General features: G+C 34.4%; 1 protein-coding gene across 1 annotated transcript in view; it reads right to left on the bottom strand.

Moving 5' to 3' along the window:
• Window positions 1-11,757: 11,757 nt before the first annotated feature.
• LOC143239074 (RNA-binding protein Musashi homolog Rbp6-like) overlaps window positions 11,758-23,337 on the bottom strand; it is a 120,200-nt gene continuing 108,620 nt past the window's right edge. The window contains exons 12-15 of the mRNA XM_076479869.1: window positions 23,113-23,184; window positions 20,887-21,005; window positions 18,848-18,920; window positions 11,758-15,220 (exon numbers count right to left, since the gene is read on the bottom strand). Of these exons, the coding sequence (XP_076335984.1) occupies window positions 18,873-18,920; window positions 20,887-21,005; window positions 23,113-23,184 (239 nt within the window). The 3' untranslated portion in view covers window positions 11,758-15,220; window positions 18,848-18,872. The remainder of the gene's footprint in view (window positions 15,221-18,847; window positions 18,921-20,886; window positions 21,006-23,112; window positions 23,185-23,337) is intronic.

The following is a 23,337-nucleotide window of genomic DNA, read 5'->3' as shown; positions in this document are numbered from 1 at the left end:
TGGGACTGACCACACGTTATAACATCCCAACGGCTGAAAAGACTAACATGTTTGATGTGACGAGGATTTGAACCCATGACCCTCAGATTCCGAGACGAGCGCCTTAACCGCCGGGCCATGACTTATCGAATTTACTATATTGTTACTTTAAAATTTTAAAAATTAACAAGTTTTGTTGTTTTTTCAAAACCAAAACAGCTTAATATTAGTCTCATGTTTTTAAAAATCGATGTTTTCTACTCAGGGAGAGAAGTCTTTCTTCATTGCTTACAAGATAACTTCATGTAAGTTAAATGCATTTCCAGATCATCAATTATTTTTTAATTATGTCACTTTCCCACGCTACCGGCATCAAAGGTATCTATCTTACTGTTAGTAAGATGTAACATTCATCAGCATGCAGATTGTGTAATCACTATTCTTAATCATAGCAGAATTTACAATATTTGCGTCACACAAAATGTAAACACATATACACTGCTGGCGAAAATCTTAAGACCAATAAAAACAAAGAAAAAATATGCATTTTGCGTTGTAAGACTCAACCACTTATTTGAGTAGAGCTTCGAAAAATGAAAATAAGAAAAGGGGAAAAAAACATTTTTAGCATTTAATAGTGTTTAATAATAACACTATGAAATTAGCCTAAATATTAGCTGGTCAAAAGTTTAAGATCATACCAAAAAGAAGTCCTAAACAGGGTAGGAAATGCCCAACAAGATGTCTCAGTAGTGAGTTGCACGGCCATCATTGCGAATAACTTCAAACATTCGTTTTGGCATGGTCGATATAAGCGTTGTAGAAGGCTGGCTGGAATGTTATTCTAAGTGGTGAAGATGGCTTCACAAAGATCATGCACTGTTTGGAATTAAAGTCCATTTCTATAGATTTCCCAAACATTTTCAATGGGGTTCAGTTTGGACGAACTCGCTGGATGTTCCAAAATAATCACGTTATTCGCCATAAAAAAGTCCTTTGTCCTGCAGGCATTGTGGATTGCAGCGTTGTCCTGCTGAAAGATCCAGTCATTTCCACACAAGCGAGGGTCTTCAGTCAAAAAGGATGCTCTCTCCAACATGCCAATGTAGTCAGCTGCTGTTTGACGCATCTGTATAATCTGAAGCTCCATTGTTTCATGGAAGGAGAAAGCATCCCAGATCATGATGGAGTATCCTCCACTGTGTCGTGTAGAAAATATCTCCGATGGGATATCCTTATCGTGCCAGTAACGTTTAAAGCCATCTGGACCATATAGGTTAAATTGTTTACTTAATCAGAGAACAAAACCTTCTTCCACGTTTGGTGCTTCACAGCAAAGTTTAACCAAGCTGTTTCGTGGTTAGGAAGAAGGCGTGGCCTTTGAAGACGTTGACGTTTTTTAAAGCCTTTCTCTTGTAGATGTAGTCTTATTGTTCTTGAGCTGCATTCTGCGTCCGTAAGGGCCTTAATCTGGTTCGACGATCGGCTGGTGCCTTACTGGACAATCCGTCGAATCCTCCTGCTCAACGCTGACGAAATTGTCTTGGAACGACCACTTTAAATTCTCGTTCCATATCCCTCAGGGTCTTTTAAGAAATTTACAACAGCAGTTTTACTACGCCCAATCTCACCAGCGATGGCACGTTGAGAGAGACCTTGCTTTTGCAGCTCGACAATTCTGCCACGTTCAAACTCTGTCAACATTTTAGCCTTTGCCATGTTTTTACCCAATGTAACACAGGAGATGCCAGTGGAAGATGTTGACAACACCTATATTTGAACACAAATGACTAAATTTCGTTACGTGTTTACCGATTAACGCTTCGTTTCAGTCTGGTTTTAAACTTTTGACCAGCTAGTATTTAGGCTAATTTCATAGTGTTCACATATTCCCTATTAAATGCTAAAAAAAAATTTTTATTTTTATTTCCCCCTTTCTTATTTTCATCTTTCGAAGCTCTACTCAAATAAGTGGTTGTGTCTAACAATGCAAAATACATATGTTCATTGGCCTTAAGATTTTGACCAGCAGTGTATTACCGACATTGAAATTAGCTCTTATTAATAACTGTTGAATGTATTTTACAAAGAAATTGGGTAATTTCATCAAATGTTTGGTCACTTTTTACATTGATTATTGTAACAGACAAAAACAAAAAATAAGGAATGTCTGACCTCTCATCAGTAGTAAGAAAACATAAAATTAAATCGGTAACTTGAAAATTTAAGCACATACATGGCCAGGTGGTTACGGCGTTTGACTCGCAATCTGATAATTGTGGATTTGAATCCCCGTCTCACCAAACAAGTTCGCCCTTTCAGTCATGGGGGCGTTATAAAGTGTCGGCCAATCCCACTATTTGTTGGTATAAGAGCAGCCCAAGAGTTAACGATGGGTGGTGATGACTAGCTGCCTTTCCTTCACTGTTAACTTACGAATAGCTTTTCACGAAATTTAAAACAAACCAAACAAAATACTTCAACAAGAGCGAAATGATCTAAGATACTTCAACGCTATTCCTACTTGAAATACAACCACTTATAAATTATCTCTGTAATTACACTAGACAATCAACAAGATAAAGTTTTTGCTAATGTCTTATAATCTGTATTTAAATTAAACGAACGTTCATTTATTACAAATCTTCTATTTCCGTCTTTAAACATTTGAGTAATAATTTAATCACATATGATCTAAATTTACCAGATCGAACACAAATATCCAACAACCAATAGCAGGTCTTCAAGAAAACGGCGAAATACGTATGCTAGAATTCAGTTGGAAAATCAATGAAGGTTTTCAACTACTCGAAAGAACGTAAAGAATTATATATAATAAAATGAACCTCCGTAGGAAAAACAAATCTTGTCTCCTGTGTTAGGGCCCTCTCGTGATTCTTACCAAACCCAGTATTTTTACTATATAAATCAGAATGATGCTGAAATAAGATATTAGCAAAGCTGCTTTTTAAAATTCTCAACCTAGATCAATCAATCAAAATTTTTTAATTTATTTTATGAAACGAATATTTTGACAGAGGACAACAACCGTATATGTGATTTTAGAATCGCACTGTCAGTATGTTACAAATCCAAGATTTCCGTATCCGTTTCTGAATCGTATAGTTTTTGCTTTTAACATAAAGGTCACTAAGCTACTATATAACTTTCTCGCTAGTCAACAAACTACAAAGCTTGTTTCTTAAAGCGCCTAGCTCGAGCCCTACGACAGAAAAAAGAAACCATAGGTGACTGACAAACAACGTTTTTTAAGTGAGCACAGGACCAGCTTTTAACACTAACACATTCTGTATGCCTTGTAATACATAATACAACAACAGGACTCAATAATACTTTATTCTTAAAATTCCGATAGCAAGGATTTTGTTTAACACTTTCAGCATAATGCAAAAAAAAAAAAAGGCAAAACATGATGAGTTTGAGAAAATCATCCTTTTTCGAAATCTTCAGGTACCAAGGATAACAAATTGTGAATCAAACTTTTATCAATTGATGACTGTCCTTTTCGAGAGGCCCGGCATGGGCAGGTATTTAAGGTATTCAACTCGTAATCTGAGGGTCGTGGGTTCGAATCCCCGTCGCACCGAACATGCTGGCCATTTCAGCCGTGGGAGCGTTATAATGTTCCGGTCAATCCCACTATTCGTTGATAAAAGAGTATCCTAAGAGTTAGCGGTAAGTGGTGATTACTAGCTGCCTTCACTCTAGTCATACATTATTAAATTAGGAATGTCTAGCGTAGATGGCCCTCGAGTAGCTTTGCGCGAAATTCAAAACAAACAAAACCTTTTTGAGAAGCTTTGTTTGAAAAGCACAAATTCAGTCATTTCCATGAAAACAACTCAATTAACAAAAAATAATTAAAAAAGAAAGGAACGCACTTCGACTAGAGTCTCTAGATGCATGAACAATTAATTTGTCTAAATATTTAGGAACAACGTAGTTTAAACTACCAACAAAAAACATTAAACCCATGGCACAAATAAGTATAATTATTCAATCATTCAAAAACGAATTTGGTCACGTATGTTATATCCGACACCACACAAATATTCAACAAATTTGGTTACGTATGTTATATCAAACATCACACAAATATTCAACAAATTTGGTTACGTATGTTATGTTAGACACCACACAAATATTCTCCAAGAACAACTAGAAAACATCATAATTTAATTTAATTGTCTAAGGTGAAAAAAGAACCACAGAGAAATGACGCTATTTATTATGGTCAATAGTGGATCTTAAAGCTGAAATTTTGGAAGAAAAGAGATTAATTTAGGATTATCAAGCACCAACCAAAATCTAGCTACTTAAAAGTAACGATAATTTATTAATAGTCAGGTTTCACCAACAGCAAGCACCGAATTATTGCTCGAAATATTTTGCACATTATAAGCATCAGGGATAATTGTACGTCGAGGAACTATGTATAAATTTCTCAGTCACCCGCCAAGGAGTTAAAGGGGAAGAGGCATGATGAAAAGGATAGATTAACAATGGACAATCTTTGTAAAGACGCTGTTTGCTCAAAGAAAGATGAATTTACTTTTTATGAAATTCATGCTTTGAACAAATAAGCAAGCCTCTTTCTTGGAGATAAAATACATGACAAAAGAGTAGTAGTGCAATCAAAAGACGCAAGTGCATTGAATAATTTGGTCACGTTTCCAGACAGTTCTACTTTTAGCAACACAGTGGTATTCGCTCAGTTTGAATAATAAAGCGAAACGTTACTGTTAATAGTTGGCCCTGAGCCAACATGCTACTGACATCTTTAGGTAAAACAAAATCATCTAATATTTTCCCGTTGACGAAGCAATAGCTATAGCTGATAAATTTTCTTAATTATTATAAAATGAATGAATATCATCTTTGTTGTTTACTTGTTCTGTTTTAACAGAAAAATATTTCTGTTGGTTACACATCAACATCAGTGATTCCTTTCTTAACATCGGTCATGTCATCCCAATGGTCTGCCGTTACGGTAGATACCATAGTAAGACAAAACTATCAGAAAAAAGAAACAAAATAATTTCATGTAACAAAAAAATCTAACGCACACTACAATAGTGTAAAAGTATTTCCCAACACGATTAGATAGATCAAACATTGAAATCTCTAATATTCCTTAGAACTCTCCAAAGTAATATCCGACTTTGTAAGCCCTGAACTTTACCACAGAGCTACTATATAAGTTGTTTTTTTATAGAATTTCGTGCAAAGGTATGAATCTGAGAAAAGGCAGCTAGCCAACACCAACTACTGGTGGATTACTCTTTTATCATCGAAAATGACTGATCGTGACATTGTAATAAACTCACGGTCGAATATATTCACTAAAGCGATTCTAATTTACGATCCGAAGCGTGAATGTCGAGTGCTATAACCACTAAGTCAGAAGTTTGATAAAAATATTGTGTTCATACAAGAATGGTTCATTGTTCCTTGAAGGGTAATATTGGATGATCCAGATGAGATGACTTTGAAATTCTTTATCAAGATCATCGGATTATCTGTGGTGTCAACAAAGTGGAATCGAACCCCTGATTTTAACGTTGTAAATCCAAAAACTTACCGCGGTCTTAGCGGGACACGTGATGTTTGAAAACGATACCTCTAATGAAATAAACATTAAATCTTAATATTGGTATCTCTTTATTTTATTATCTAGTTGTGTGTATGTATACGTCTGTATTATATACATATATCGTAAACCAAATATATTTTTCTTGAGGAAATCATTAATAAAATGGAACAACATAAAAATGTTCAAAATATTTTAAACACTATTATTGTTAATTACAAAAAAATTAAACGAAAACACACGTACATAAAATAATAACTACTGGTTCCCTATCTTCCGAAATATTCTCCAGTTTCTAGAGTAAGACACAGTCTGATAAGTTTGGTTTGATTTGTTTATAATTTCGCGCAAAGCTACACGAGAGCTATCTGCGCTAACCGTCCCTAATTTAGGAGCGTAGGACTAGAAGAAAAGCAGTTAGTCATCACCACCTACACCGCCATTTCTTGGGTTACTCTTTTACCAACGAGCCCGGCATGGCCAAGCGCATTAAGGCGTGCGACTCGTAATCTGAGGGTCGCGGGTTCGCATCCCCGTCGCGCCAAACATGCTCGCCCTCCCAGCCGTGGGGGCGTTATAATGTTACAGTCAATTTCACTATTCGTTGGTAAAAGAGTAGCCCAACAGTTGGCAGTGGGTGGTGATGACTAGCTGCCTTCTCTCTAGTCTTACACTGCTAAATTAGGGACGGCTAGCACAGATAGCCCTCGAGTAGCTTTGTGCGAAATTCAAAAAACAAACAAACAAAACTTTTACCAACGAACAATGGGATTGACCGTCACTTTATAATGCCCCAACGGGCGAGCATGTTTGATGCAACGGAGATTCAAACTCGCGACCCTCAGATTACGAGTCGAGCGCCGTAAGCACCTGGCCATGCCGGGTCCTGTCTGATAAGACTTACTGAACAATGAAAAAACGCTCAGTGTTTTTACTTACTGATTTATATATACGTTTAAAACTCCCTCTATCTGTTCAACTATGTAACATTTAACTTCCTTTGAATTTATTATCAAAATAACTTTCATAAAATAATCTCTTATTTTGTCACAATAATACCAAAATTAAAATAATTGAAAAAGTAAGTTTTTTGTAAAATAAAACAAAGAAAACTGTTGAAATATTTTCCTCTACAATAAACCAAATTACTATATTTGTGCGAAAGGTTATATTACTTACACTAATTCTAAATTTATCTGTAATTCACATGATGTTACTTTTATATTATCTTGCAAGCAAATATATGTTACAGAAACAAAATTTACGTTTAAGAACAAATTTACACAAATGCAAGTAATTGCCTGTTACCTGTTTGATTTGTTTTGAATTTCTCGTAAAGCTACTCGAGGGCTATCTGCGCTAGCCGTCCCTAATTTAGCAGTGTAAGACTAGAGGGAAGGCAGCTAGTCATCACCACCCACTGCCAACTATTGGGCTACTCTTTTACCAAAGAATAGTGGGATTGACCGTCACATTATAACGCCCTCACGTCTGAAAGGGCGAGCATGTTTGGCGCGAAGGGGATGCGAACCCGCGACCCTCAGATTACGAGTTGCACGCCTTAAATTGGCCATGCCAGGCCCGAGCTTTACGAAGAGAAGAAAAAATATTTTTTTTAGACACTTGCATTTCGTTTAAAATTATCAAAACATTTTAAATATTGCTAAAACAGAGCAAAACATCTGAAAGATCTATACAATATACACATTTTCACCAGCGTTTGTTGGTTACTATTTTGTTTTTCACAACACTTTTTATATATTTAACTGAGAATATTAATTTCAGTTATCAGCTTGTGAATGAGTAAATTTTCTTTTATACTGAGACTTTGTAGCTCATTGAACCCTGGCCAAAATCTTAACCAAATGGGATAAAATAATAATGCCACATTCGCGTAGTACGTACTCAAATATATTTGAATTAGTGGGAGTTCTCACATTGGCATGTTCTTTCACATGTTAGAAATTTTCTTTTCCCTCAACCAAAATAGTCTTACTGCTGTCGTTCTAGTGTTCATCATCAAACTTACTTGTTCTCACTGTCAGTTTGCTGAAGATGGAATATAAATATCTCGATAAACGGGGATTTGTTTTTTTGTTTTGAATTTTGCGCAAGGCTACATGAGGGTTATCCGCGCTAGCTGTCCCTAATTTGTATATTAAGTAGCCAGCTGTTGAAATTCTTAAAATGAAACCCTATTCGTATGTTTCGCCTCTCAACTATTTAAAACCTGCATTATTCCTGGAACTTTATATATGTAGTGCTTTGTATATCTTGCGAAATCAACATTTTAAATGAGACTGGTTTTAAAGTTACACCTGTGTTGAAAAAAGAAAATTATTTGAACAATTTATTAACTGAACACAGCTGAGCTCTGTAATTCGGTACAATACACAATCAAAATAACAGAAATGTGGAAAGCATACAAGGTTTTACGTTATTATAAGAAGAATCATTCTAAAGTATATAAAATTAAGTTTTGTGAAACGAAACATTTTATTGCTTTTTCAGTGCGAGTTTGTGGAAAGGATCAAGAAAAGAAATTACCTTAGGGATAAAAACGTACAGAAATTTGATTCTTAAACATAAAAATTAACAGTTTCTTTCACTTTATGAAACTTCCCGCAGTAACGCATTACTGAACTTGAAAGTTTTTAACCCTAAAATACTCGATACTCACGGCGGACGTAATACAATGCACACATCTTGTAACTGCGCGCTTAGAAACAAACAGTTTATTTATAAACCAACATTTTTTTTTTCATATTTCAGTGGGACGGTCGATTAAACATGTCTCCTGTGCAGTTTATCACCCTGTTTTAAGGTTTACAGAGAAAAAGACCAAAATAGATATTCGTACAACAACGTACGTGTTTTAATAATTACTACTCTTAGACTTATAGTATCGGACTATCATCAGGTAAAACTTACATTCGTAACGGCTTTTTGCCTGATGATGACCCGATAATATGGGTCGAAATACTGTAATAACGGCCCGGCATGGTCAAGCGTGTTAAGGCGTGCGACTCGCAATCTGAGGGTCGCGGGTTCGCATCCCCGTCGCGCCAAACATGCTCGCCCTTTCAGCCGTGGGGGCGTTATAATGTGACGGTCAATCCCACTATTCGTTGGTAAAAGAGTAGCCCAAGAGTTGGCGGTGGGTGGTGATGACTAGCTGCCTTCCCTCTAGTCTTACACTGCTAAATTAGGGACGGCTATTACAGATAGCCCTCGAGTAGCTTTGTGCGAAATTCAAAAAACAAACAAAAACAATACTGTAATAACTAAAATCAAGACATGCCACGATGGGTCGAAATATTGTAATAATTAAAATCAGAACATGCCTAATGTAAAAGCCGATATTTTCTATCTTCTATTTAATTATTTAGTCCAGTATTGTTTGTTTTGAATTTTGCGCAAGGCTACATGAGGGTTATCTGCGCTAGCTGTCCCTAATTTACCAGTGTAAGACTAGAGGGAAGGCAATTAGTCATTACCACCCACCGCCAACTCTTGTGGGATTGACTCTCACATTATAACGCTCCCACGACTGAAAGGGCAGGCATGTTTGGTATTTCGGGGGTTCGAACTAATGGCCCTCATATTATCAGTCCAGCGCCCTAACCACTTTGCTACGCTGGGCCTGATCAAGGTAAGATATTAGGCATAACAATTTGCAAAGTTCGAGTATTTTATAGAAAGTAATTAAAATAAAGAACAAAAGGATGAAGTAAATTAAAAGGCAAACAAATAAACATGAAATAATAGAACAGTGCAACAATTATAACAACAATATACAAGTGTTCAGAACTGTAGTGAAGCTGTGTTATTATTTAAAGTTGGGAATTCATTTATAATACATAAACTTTCTTTAATAACAAGTTCAATATTGGATGATAAAGATGAGGTGACTTTGAAATTCGTAATCAAGAAGAGATGCTTGGTGTTTTCACTATGGGCGCAAATTGTGGAGCCTGGTAAGTCTGATAGCTTTTTTATCAGTTCTGCTCGATACTCCCATATGTTCACGACCTCTCAGTTGTAACTAACATATAGTTTTGACAATGTAAGTAGCATTACGGCCAACGCGTGCGTATTTGTATTCGCACAGGCGATCTATTGGTAAACTGGGCAATTGCCTGGGGCCTCGCACATGGAAAGATCCCAGATGCTAAGCCTTTTAATCTGCTTCTGAGTTTTCTTGTCATTGTGGGGTCCCATTTACTGAGTTCTTCTCTGGGATGCATAATGACTAACACTACCCATTTATATATAATCGTAGAGCGCATAGGGATAGATAATAGGTCTCTAGCTCTGAATATATTTTATGTTTTGAAAATTAAATTTGTGGATGAAACGTTTTAATTATTCTTAAAATTTGTGACTTAACTATGAAACGTCGCTTATCTAAAAAAGGGACGATCTCTCTTTATGGGTACTTCAACAATGTATGCTTTTTCTGGGGGTAACTTTGTGAAAAAGAAATTTACGTCCCTGGACTTGAATAAAATACGACACATAGCTGTTTATTAGTATCCTCTTTAATATGGCGATTTTGATATGAAGAGAGAAGTAGTTAGAACAAATGTTATATGCCATATTGAGAAGTCTGAGTATAAGGTAACATTTTAAAAAATTCCAATTTAAACTGTCGAATCGAGTATGTAGATCTGTATATGTTGTTGCTTTTTTACAATAAACAATTATTAGGAAATGGTCATCTAATCTGCTGAGTTTGATAGCAAGAAAAAAAGTAATTTATCCTTTTTTCTGTTTTTTTTTTCTTCTCTTCTTTCAGTTCCACACGTAAAATTAATGTTAGATGTTGTACCATCTTTTGCCTACCTATTCTTATGTGTTTTTACGGAACATAATATTTGGAAACTTGCTCGCAACAGTTCAAACAGCTCTACTATTGCAAGTACGTCGATGATACTTTTACTGTCTTCAAAAATTTGGATCAAATTTCCAAGTTCCTACAATATTTGAACAATATATACAGTAATAACAAGTTTACAGTAGAACGTCAGCAGGATCATGAATTTCCGTTTCGTCGGGGTATACCCTCAAATACAACTAAAATGTGTATTCATACCTAATTGTCGCCTTAGATCAAGGGTCGGTAACCTACGGCCCATGCCCCGGATCCGGCCGTCAGTCCCCAAACGAAATATCACATCCACCCGGCCCGTAGTGGTCCTAACAAAAAATTCAAGTTTGTAACTTAATGTGGCCCTCCATCCACTCACAGACATGGCCTCTAGCCCCTGTGTGGAAACAGATTGCCTGCCTCTGTCTTAGATTTTCTTTAAATTTACGGACTAAATTCGGTTTTTATTATTATCTTTTGTAATTTACAGATTTATTTGTTCTCACTGTCAACGAGACGTTATTGGTTTTTATCAAAAGACAATTACTAATACGTGTGAAAGAACACGCTATCCTAAAATCACCCACTAATTCAAGTATACTTGAGCGCCCCTAGTTCCGAATAAACTAGAGTTTGTACATTCATAAGTTGTGGTCCAGTATTAAAGACTTTAGTTCAGCAAGTATAGGTTTGATTGAAATCATGTTGGGTAAAGGACGGCAAAACGTGTGATTTAACTAATTTATCTCACTTTAGATGTTTTATTGAAGCAGTTTATATTCATTCCTTAACCGGAAGTATAATATATATTATGTTTCGAAGCTGACTACTGCTTTTAAACAATATTTTCTTCATAAGAAGTTTCAATCTAAACGGCATCTTATGTTTACATGACTAAACGGCCTTGTTAGAGACCCCCTACAATTCGTGTATATCTGTTTCTAATATTTAACTAGTTATTAGAAAAAAGACAACCTCACAAGGGCTTTGTCTGGCCCTTTGAACCAAATAGCACAATTAACTGCCACTTCTAAATGCGCCAATAATTAAAGTACAGATCGCATCAGGAACCCCTTGTTCTTCCGATACGCAGCCTGAGATATAATACTAACCACTAAACCGCGTCCGGCCTATTTCCAAATGACAAATTAAATGTACATAAAATGACGTTTATTATAAATACGTAGCTATCAATATTTACATTGTCCTAAATTACAGCTGTGTTGTTGATGGCGCCTGTAAACTGTTTCACAGTTAAATATTTACACGAAATATGAAGAGACATAACGTTTGTTACACCTAGATCGGAAAATAAATATTTCAAAATCAGGACAATTTGACGAGGACAATAATACACACAGAAAAAACAACATGACATAAGTTTTCTCTATTTATTCCTTGCAATTTCTGAGTAACTTCACAATACCCGTAAATAGGTTAAGAACAATTGTGACGTAAACTTTAAAAAAATCATGTACTTTGAAAGTAAAAATATCAAAATATAATTATCGTATTATGAATAATTTTAATAGAAGCCCACTAAAGCTACCAAATCGTTAAAGAAAATTTAAAACAAAACAGTCATGATAAACTATCGAACTAGCTTTTATATGTTCATGAAATGCAGAATTGTCCAACAAATGATAAAATAATCAAACATTCGAACTTCATTTTAAATTGACTAATATATAATCTCTTTCCATTACTCCAATAAGTTTTATTCTATCTAGTCCGGTAGCTTAAATAAATTTTTACTTTTTATAAAATAACCTTTATACTAATTTGAGTTGCAATCTGTTACAGATACAGTCCTGCTCAACGATCAGAAATATCTGAAAGATGTTAACAAGTTATTTCTCCTTCTTTTCAACATGGCCTAGCGCGTAAGACGTGCGACTCGTAATCCGAGGGTCGTGGGTTCGCGCCCGCGTCGCGCTAAACATGCTCGCCCTCCCAGCCGTGGGGGTGTATAATTTGACGGTCAATCCCACTATTCGTGGGTAAAAGAGTAGCCCAAGAGTTGGCAGTGGGTGGTGATGACTAGCTGCCTTCCCTCTAGTCTTACACTGCTAAATTAGGGACGGCTAGCACAGATAGCCCTCGAGTAGCTTTGTGCGAAATTCCAAAACAAACAAACAAACAATTCTTTTCAACAGGAAGCTAAGAACAGTCTCATCACATTTTCATGATGTAAAGAAGACTCGCTATTACAGAACACAGCAAAAAAAAAACATTCACAAAATATTCGTAGTATAAGGTTGATTCATCTGTCACAACTCTAAAAAACACAACAGAAAATTTTCGTGGTATAAGTGCCTAACAAGCTCAACAAAAAACCAAAAACATCCATGATACAAGTGAATTCAGTCATCACAAAGCTAAAACATTCATAGGAAATGTTAACTGTGTAATATAGTGAATTCACCACTTAGTCATAAAGATGATGTTCACAGAAAACATTAATAGGAAATGTTTATTATATAAAGTAGTCTTACTTGTTTGTAACAAAGCTAACAACATTCACGGGAAATGTTATTGATGTAAAGTTGGTTTGTTTTGAATTTCGCGCAAAGCTACACGAGGGCTATCTACGCTAGCCGTCCCTAATTCAGCAGTGTAAGACTATAGGGAAGACAGTCAGTCATCACCACCCACCGCCAACTCTTGGGCTACTCTTTTACCAACGAATAGTGGGATTGACCGTCACAATATAACGCCCCCACCGCTATAAGAGTGTTTGGTGTGACAGCTCGATTCGAGCCCTCGGATTACGAGTCGAGTGCCTTAACCACCTGGCCATTTCGAGCCTTGATGTAAAGTGAACTTATTACCTCAACACAAAGATAACCCTTATAAGAAATGTTTTTGATGTAGAGTGGTCTCACTACTTTTGCAAAAAGCTAACAACATTCACAGGAAATGTTTATGGTATAAACTAGACTTACTAGTTCAACACAGAATTAGCAACAGTTATATACCATTATAATTAGAGAGTAAAATATTAAGATATTGCTCACCATTGTTTTAATACAGGGCTTCAAGTTATCGCTATGATAGCATTAACTTAATGCTTGGGCTCTAACGTACTTTTATGCTGCTAAACATTGTTATTATAACATTAGTCAGATACTTAGAATGCTTTCAGTTTTGGGTTAATTTTATTCTGCTAAACATAATTTTACTCAGACTCCTAAGATGTTGATTAGCTTTAGTTAAATTATATAATGCTAAACACTATTGTAATATTAATAACATACTAAGGATGACTCTTAACTCTGGGTTAATTTTGTTACTATTCAGAGTTACCTATACATAATAATTTGATAGCTTACAATATAGCACAGTAGCGTTCATTGTGAACTTGTCCTGTCTCTTTACTTGATTTTTATTCGATGTTACGGGTTATCGTTAGAGAACGTAAAACTGTTCGAAATCAAAATGAAAACAAAGTTTGAAAATAGCACAGCATAAATATTGGATACAATGATTTAACTTGTAAAATGTTGTAGAAATAATTTAGTTTGATTCTGTTATGTATAATTTTTGAAGCAAAATACTTTAAATAGTTTATTCCACTGAAAGTGTTAAGCATACGCCTTATAGATCACTAGATGTCACTTCTACAATGAATTGAAGCATTTTACGAAAAACACTAACTCTCTTTGATGATACGTGCACCTTACCTGTTCTAAATATGAAGTTTGTGGAGTAATATGAAGTTTTACTGTTATTGCTTTGATATTTTCAAGCATGGGATTCTTTGTTCACATAGTTTATGTTAAGAGTTGTCTGGGTAAGTATAAATCTTAAAGTTTACAAAACAGGAAAAAATTAAAAACTGCTTCTCAAATCAAGCTCTCCCCCCTTGATCACCGTATATTTAATCACTCCAAACGTAATATTTATTTTCTAAGAAAATCAATATTTGTAGAGCTGTCTGGTGATTATTTTATTTATTGTAGAAAATTATAATTTATAATTTAACTCAAGTAGTAAAACGGTATGGTTATGCCCAAATTATGAGTGGATTATTGTTTCGAGCGTAATACACAAAAAATAATAACAACCATATAAAAGCCTATTAAGTAAAGATAAACCATAAGATATTCGATCATAAAATACTGTCCAACAAATAAGTGAAAAACTACACTGCAAACAAACGTATCGGATTACAACTGATGAGATGTGATGGCTTGTACAAAGAAACGGTTCACACACCACTGGCGTTGTGACAAAAAAAAAACGGCTGATACTTTAGACTTGCTTTTAGTAGTTGGTAACATCGATAATAACACTTAGTATCATCCACACGTTAATCGGTCACAACACATATTATCACCACAAATTGCCCAGCACGTTAATCTGTCATAACACATTATCACAACAAAGGTAACAAACACATCAATTGGTAACAGCATAATTATCATCACAAAATGACCAAATACGTTAGAGATTTCAAAATACAGTTGTCAAAAACTGAAATAAAGTTCGCTCACAGATTCGAATTCGCTGCTTGTACAGTCGTGTCAGAAAAATACACAGAAGAAAACAAAACAGAAATTGGAGTATTTGTTTTTCTGTTTGTTCATTCTTTAAATTAGATATACTCTAGACAAGGGAGTAAGCAATGGGCTATCACTTTAACCACAAGAGGTCGCCTTTAACCGCTCAACGTCACTAAAATTCTCCGAGCCATTGAAGCCACTTTTACATACCTTCATGTGTGCAGCAGCAATATTCACTTAACAATCAGTCTGCATCTATTCATAAGAAAATAAAATATTATGGTTTTTCTATCTTGTGATGAAATAATAAAACAATTTCAAGTTATTGATATTTCGTATTCATATTATGTTTTACTTAAACTTTAACTTGATAAAAGCCAATAAAATACTTCAAAGCACATTCCATCTACAACATTACTCCGGAAAAAAGACAAATACCACGCTATACACATTCACATGTCTTTCCAGGAACAAGTAACTGTACCTGTTTACAGTACAACAATGCACCTTATTCACAACATTCTCCAGAAAACATAACTTTTTCTTATTAACAATATTCTAGAGAAAAATCTACAGTTCAACTCATTCACAACATTCTTCAGAAAACACGAGAGTAAACCTCATTTACAACATTCTTCAGAAAACACTACAGTAAACCTCATTCACAACATTCTCCATAAAACACTACAGTAAACCTCATTCACTACATTTTTCAGGAAAAATCACTTCAACTCATTCACAACATTTTTCAAGAAACACTACAGTAAACCTCATTCACAACATTCTCCAGAAAACACGAAGTAAACCTCATTCATAACATTCTCCATAAACACTACAGTAAGCCTCACTCACAACATTCTTCAGGAAACATAACTTTATCTTATTCACAATATTCTAGAGAAAAATCTGCAGAAGAACTCATTCACAACATTCTTCAAAAAACACTACAGTAAACCTCATTCACAACATTCTCCAGAAAACACTACATTAAACCTTATTCACAACATTCTCCAGAAAACACTACAGTAAATCTCATTCATAACATTCTCCATAAACACTACAGTAAGCCTCACTCACAACATTCCTCAGGAAACACAACTTTATCTTATTCACAATATTCTAGAGAAAAATCTACAGTTCAACTCATTCACAACATTCTTCAAGAAAACCTAGAGTAAACCTCATTCACAACATTCTCCACAAAACACTACAGTAAACCTCATTCACTACATTTTTCAGGAAACATCACTTCAACTCATTCATAACATTTTTCAAGAAACACTACAGTAAACCCCATTCACAACATTTTCCAAAAAACACTACAGTAAACCTCATTCACGACATTCTCCAGAAAACACTACAGTAAACCTCATTCACAATATTCTCCAGAAAACACTACAGTAAACCTCATTCACAACATTCTCCAGAAAACACTACAGTAAGGCTCACTCACAGCATTCTTCAGGAAACATAACTTTATCTTATTCACAATATTCTAGAGAAAAATCTGCAGTTGAACTCATTCACAACATTCTTCAAGAAACACTACAGTAAACCTCATTCACAACATTCTCTAGAAAACACTACATTAAACCTCATTCACAACATTCTCCAGAAAACACTACAGTAAACCTCATTTACAACATTCTTCAGAAAACACCACAGTAAACCTCATTCACAACATTCTCCAGAAAACACTACAATAGACCTCATTCACAACATTCTCAAGAAAACACTACATTAAACCTCATTCATAACATTCTCCATAAACACTACAGTAAGCCTCACTCACAACATTCTTCAGGAAACATAACTTTATCTTATTCACAATATTCTAGAGAAAAATCTGCAGTTGAACTCATTCACAACATTCTTCAAGAAACACTACAGTAAACCTCATTCACAACATTCTACAGAAAACACTACATTAAACCTCATTCACAACATTCTCCAGAAAACACTACAGTAAATCTCATTCATAACATTCTCCATAAACACTACAGTAAGCCTCACTCACAACATTCTTCAGGAAACACAACTTTATCTTATTCACAATATTCTAGAGAAAAATCTACAGTTCAACTCATTCACAACATTCTTCAAGAGAAACTACAGTAAACCTCATTCACAACATTCTCCATAAAACACTACAGTAAACCTCATTCACTACATTTTTAGGAAACATCACTTCAACTCATTCACAACATTTTTCAAGAAACACTACAGTAAACCTCATTCACTACATTTTTAGGAAACATCACTTCAACTCATTCACAACATTTTTCAAGAAACACTACAGTAAACCTCATTCACAACATTCTCCATAAAACACTACAGTAAACCTCATTCACTACATTTTTAGGAAACATCACTTCAACTCATTCACAACATTTTTCAAGAAACACTACAGTAAACCTCATTCACAACATTCTCCAGAAAACACTACAGTAAACTTCATTTACAACATTCTTCAGAAAACACCACAGTGAACCTCATTCACAACATTCTCCAGAAAACACTACAGTAAACCTAATTCACAACATTCTTCAAGAAACACCACTTCAACTCATTCACAACATTCTTCAGAAAACACTACAGTAAACCTCATTTACATCATTCTTCAGAAAACACCACAGTAAACCTCATTTACAACATTCTCCAGAAAACACTACAGTAAACCTCATTCACAACATTCTTCAGGAAACATAGCTTTATCTTATTCACAATATTCTAGAGAAAAATCTACAGTTCAACTCATTCACAATATTCTTCAAGAAAAACTACCGTAAACCTCATTCACAACATTCTCCATAAAACACTACAGTAAACCTCATTCACGACATTTTTCAGGAAACATCACTTCAACTCATTCACTACATTTTTCAGGAAGCATCACTTCAACTCATTCACAACATTTTTCAAGAAACACTACAGTAAACCTCATTCACAACATTCTCCAGAAAACACTACAGTAAACCTCATTTACAACATTCTTCAGAAAACACCACAGTGAACCTCATTCACAACATTCTCCAGAAAACACTACAGTAAATCTCATTCACAACATTCTTCAGGAAACACAACTTTATCTTATTCACAATATTCTAAGAAAAATCTACACTTCAACTCATTCACAACATTCTTCAAGAAAAACTACAGTAAACCTCATTTACAACATTCTTTAGAAAACACCACAGTGAACCTCATTCACAACATTCTTCAGGAAACATCACTTCAACTCATTCACAACATTCTTCAGAAAACACTACAGTAAACCTCATTTACATCATTCTTCAGAAAACACTACAATAAACCTCATTCATAACATTCTCCAGAAAACACTACAGTGAGCCTCACTAACAACATTCTTCAAGAAACATAACTTTATCTTATTCACAATATTCTAGAGAAAAAATACAATTCAACTCATTCACAACATTCTTCAAGAAACACTACAGTGAACCTCATTCACAACATTTTCCAGAAAACACTACAGTAAACCTCATTCACAACATTCTCCAGAAAACACTAGAGTAAACCTAATTCATAATATTCTTCAGGAAAGATCACTTCAACTCATTCACAACATTTTTCAAGAAACACTACAGTAATCTCATTTACAACATTCTCTAGAAAACAGTCTTGAGCTACTCTTTTACCAACGAATAGTTGGATTAACCGTCAGGTAATTACGCTCCCACAGCTGAAACGGCGAGCATGTTGGTGTGATCGGGGTATTCTTCCCGCGAGTAGAAACACCATTCTCTACACGACTATTGCGACCTCGTATTCATAACCTATTCGAGAGACGTATTATAGTATTTTTTGTAACAACATTCTTCAAAAAATACTGTATCAAAGAATATTTAAATAGTAACTTACCCATCAATTCGAAACTTGTTATCACTCATTCATAGTGGTAGCCATTTACGAAAGGAGTTGGTATTACAGAACCCTATAGAGAAATAGTATACAGCTTTGATAAGGACTTGATATATGAGATATGCCTCTAAATGATTAGACGATATGAAAATAATTTGAGTTTCTCCAGCATACGCAAACTATTCTATGGTGCATCATTACCAAAAGCAAAACATCATTGTACATGTACAAAAACTATGGATTTAAAGATCGAGAAAACCCCAAAAATCCTAAAATGAATGGAAATATTCCTATTAAAACAAATATATTCTTAACACATGAAAATAAGCATCACTTGTACTTGAATGTAGTAATTAATATGCAGAAATAAATCACAGCTCGCTCTTTGGAGCAGGGGTCAGGGGTGTGTTATGAAAGTGACAGTCAAATACCAATATTAGATTAGGGCAGCCCAAAAGTTGGTAGTGGGTGCTGTTGGCTAGCTCCCCATACTTTAGCTTATCAGTTCAATTTTAAAGAAGGCTGTCGTATATTGCAGTTGCTTAGCATTGTGCAAATATACAAATGAAAAGCAAAATACAAAACCAAGAAAGAAAATACTAAACTATTTTTAACATGGGAATGGTAGTTATACGAACATAAATGAGCTGAAGATATATCTCTCAAGGCCGAACAGACTTAATTTAAATTTAACAATAAACAGAGTGGTATTTATTGAATAAATATTAATTATGAACAAATGGTGTCACGTCTTTTAGAAGTTGTGATTAGGTAATAACTTTCCTGTAGTTCCCGAGTGAAAATAGCAACAACTACATTGTTGAAGATATCTTTAACTTGATTAAAAACTGTGATTAAATAATAACTTAGATAGAACTCTACTATGTTTCCTGTCTCAGTGACAATAACTATAGCACGTATTTTGCTCAAGGTAACCCCATATTGATTAAAAGTTGTGACTAGAAAACTTTAGGAGAACTTTGCTACAATTTACCTACAAGTGATAATAACAACATTTACATTGCTCAAGATATCTTCTGGTTGATTAGAAGCTGTGATTAGGTGATAACTTAGAGAGAACTCTAACAAAGTTTCTGTCTTAGTGACAACAACACAGCCACGTACGTCACTCAATGTAACTAACTACAGGTTTGTTTGCCTTTTTCAGAATTGCAAACATCTTCAGTTACTTAACTTAGATTATCTAACTTGTATGATTATTTAAAACGTTTTTTGTTGTGTCTCTACTTTATGACTTTTTAACGTTAAAGACGCATCGGTTTATCTCAGTAAATGCCTTACTTCTGATATGAAAACTAGCGAACCTACACACTAATGAACAAGTGTTATCAATCACAAGTGTAGCAGTCCACGTGTTTAATGAATCCTTAGTGGGTATTTTCTTTTTTTAAATTCTTTATGATGTCACTGTACCTCATGTTAAGAAACGAAACAAATCCTTAACTGTAAAATGCTGAAATTCGTAACAACTATTAAACCTACAGGTATGTAAGGTTTTACGCACAGAATATCGATTAGATAATATTAACGAATATAAATAACACGAATGTAATTTCACATGTACATTTATATTAATTAAGTGCAACACCATCTAGTGAATTAAACTGAAAATGAATAAATTAAAAAGTTTATTTTAATTCCACTGTATGTCAATTCACCATTATTCGAAACACGAAATATAATAATGCATATGAAATTATGTTGCATTTAATACAAAATATAGCAGGCTATATGAAACTGCCGTAAATTCTTAAAACAAAATAAATATATACAACTGCCGTAAATAACTTGAAACACAAGTATCTATATAATAGTGCCGAAGTACTTAAAACACGGTATTATATGCAACTACCATTAACGTTTAATATAAAACACAGGGAACTATATGAAACTGCCGCAAATATTTAAAACAAACACGGGAGACAAAATGAAACTGTCGTTAATACTTAATACGAAACGTATAAGTCTTATGAAATGACCCGAGGCGTATGGATTCGTAATCTGTGTACATCACTTACACTGTCGTGACTGGAATTGTAAATTTCAATAGCGCCTGAACTATTAGTGGCAGGCCATCCACAGTTGTTGACTGGAGAAGAGGGGGAGTTGATTCCTTGAGTCTCGTAGCTGTTTATTACTGTTAAAAAAGAAAATTAAACGAAAAATATACCAGTTTATTGGATGCTCACATAATCAATTATAATTTTGTGAGAGGTATAGGAGTTTAATTGATTAATAAAACTACGAACGTCACGAAATGCATTACTAAAAAAAAAGTCACTAAAATAATATTTTTGTTTTTGAATTCCGCTAGCCGTCCCTAATTTAGCAGTGTAGAGGAAAAGCAGCTAGTCATCCACCGTCAACTCTTTTACCAATGAATAGTGGAATTGATCGTAAAATTATCGTAAAAAACACCCTGACGACTGAAGGGACTATTAGTATGACTTAAACTAAATTATGAGTCAAACCCCTTAACCCATCTGGTTATGCCGGGGCACGCAAAAATAATAATAAATAATTAAATAAATATGAAAATTTAAGATATAAACTACCTCGTGCAGTTTGTGTTACAAATCTTTCTTTAATGTAATGCAACATAAATTGTTTAGCAATAGATCATGCTTCGCCAATATCATGTAATATATACACCAAGGTAGCTGATATGTTGTGAATTACTTGTATAAATGACGTCTCGACTGTTGTATTTCTTGGAGGAGCTTTGGTATCGAGCGGATGTCCTTTGGCAGTAATGTATGGATAAAATGCTATTATGTTATTCTTTTTTGGAAAATTTGTGTATAGTGCAGGGAAAGTAAAGAAAGGTTTATAAAAAAATATTATTATTATTGCTGTGATGCTGTTTGTACTAACTATAGACCAATTACAAAAGTATACGGAATTCTCTATTTCTTTTTAAACACTTCATTAAGAAAATTTAGATAAATAATTTCGATGATCAAATATCTTTAATATACATCACTTCAAGTTGGAAAAAGCCATGAAAGTTTCATGAGTGAAAAATTAACTAATTTGGATACGAATGAAGATAAATATTAAAAAATAGGTTTTTAAATATAAAATTGATTGGTGACAATAACACTGTGTAACAAAATTTTTACTTTTTCTTGTTCCTGGGCAGAAGTTGTTATTTCCCAATTACTTATGCCTAAAGTAAATAGAAAATACCTTTTTTTTCTCTTCAAACTTTGTTTTTGTGACCCAGAAACGTATAACGAAAACGTGATAGGAAACTATTTGGGGACTGATACGTGAAAATCTCGAAAAACTACTCACTTCTAAACATTTTTGTATAGCTTTAGTATAAATACATGTAAATCTTGATTCATATGTAAATGAAAATGTGCAAATTTGCCCATTTTTACATAGAAAATAGTTTAATTTCTAAATTTCATTATCCAGGTCACAAAAGCAAAGTTTGAAAGGAATAATGACCATTTTCTGCACTTTTACAACATAAGACATTAAATAACATACTATCCAGGAACAAAATTTGTGTTACATAGTGTAATAAAAAATGGATAATAGATCGTAAATTGTATAATCATTTGGGTACCATTTTATAAACTTCATAATGCTAGAGGGGAGAGGATGTCTAAGCTTGTATTATGATGTGCCAAAGAGGGGTAAGGAGTTTCGGATGCATTCTTGAGATAAAATTCACCAATCACAAACAATAGTTATAAACGAAACCTTTCTTAGCGATGTAACGGTAGCCTGAATGTCATAACGAAATGTTTTTCGAGACAAAAAGTCTGTCATAAGCTGTCCGTAACGAAATATCTCAGACAGAAAAAACGCATACACGAAGCGTAAATTCTAGAAACAAATAATAAGCGAAGCATAATATTTGGCTTTACTTCAAATAAAGCTTATTAGTGGTAAAAACGGGTTGCAAGTTGTAAAATATCTTAAACCAGATCTGTTATTTTGATGATCTGACAGAACAAATATAAGATTTTGAAGGATTCGTTATTAATTAATTATTTCAATCATAATGTAGTTGTTATCACAGATGTTCTGAAAGGATAAAAATGAAACGATGGCTACTTCAGAGGTTGCCTGAGAGCGAGAGATGATTCTTGTAACCTATTTCACGCTTGGAACTAAAGAACGCCCAAGATTTTACCGGAAAGTTAATAGTAAACTTCGAGTACGATGGTGCTAGTAACAATTACGTATGTGGACTCAGGTCAAGTGCCTTTAGAAAGAATACGACTCACCGTGGTAGGTCGTTTGGGGATGCTCAGCTGTGGCTGTGGAATGAGCCGTGAAATAACTGAATCCGTGAAAGCCTGTGAAAAATGGTAGGAAAACAATTTCAGTATAATTAGCTGTGACTGAGGTAGTAAGGACGAGTTTGAAATATAAATAATTTACCTGTTAATACAGTTAAAAATTGTTATTTAAATAGACAGCCTGACTGGTGAATTAAGTTTTTGTTCTAA

Source organism: Tachypleus tridentatus, chromosome 13 (genome assembly GCF_004210375.1).
Source record: "Tachypleus tridentatus isolate NWPU-2018 chromosome 13, ASM421037v1, whole genome shotgun sequence".
NCBI classification, from domain to species: Eukaryota; Metazoa; Arthropoda; class Merostomata; order Xiphosura; family Limulidae; genus Tachypleus; species Tachypleus tridentatus.
The sequence above is the reverse complement of the archived record's forward strand: the minus strand, read 5'-3'. Positions and strand labels throughout refer to the sequence as shown.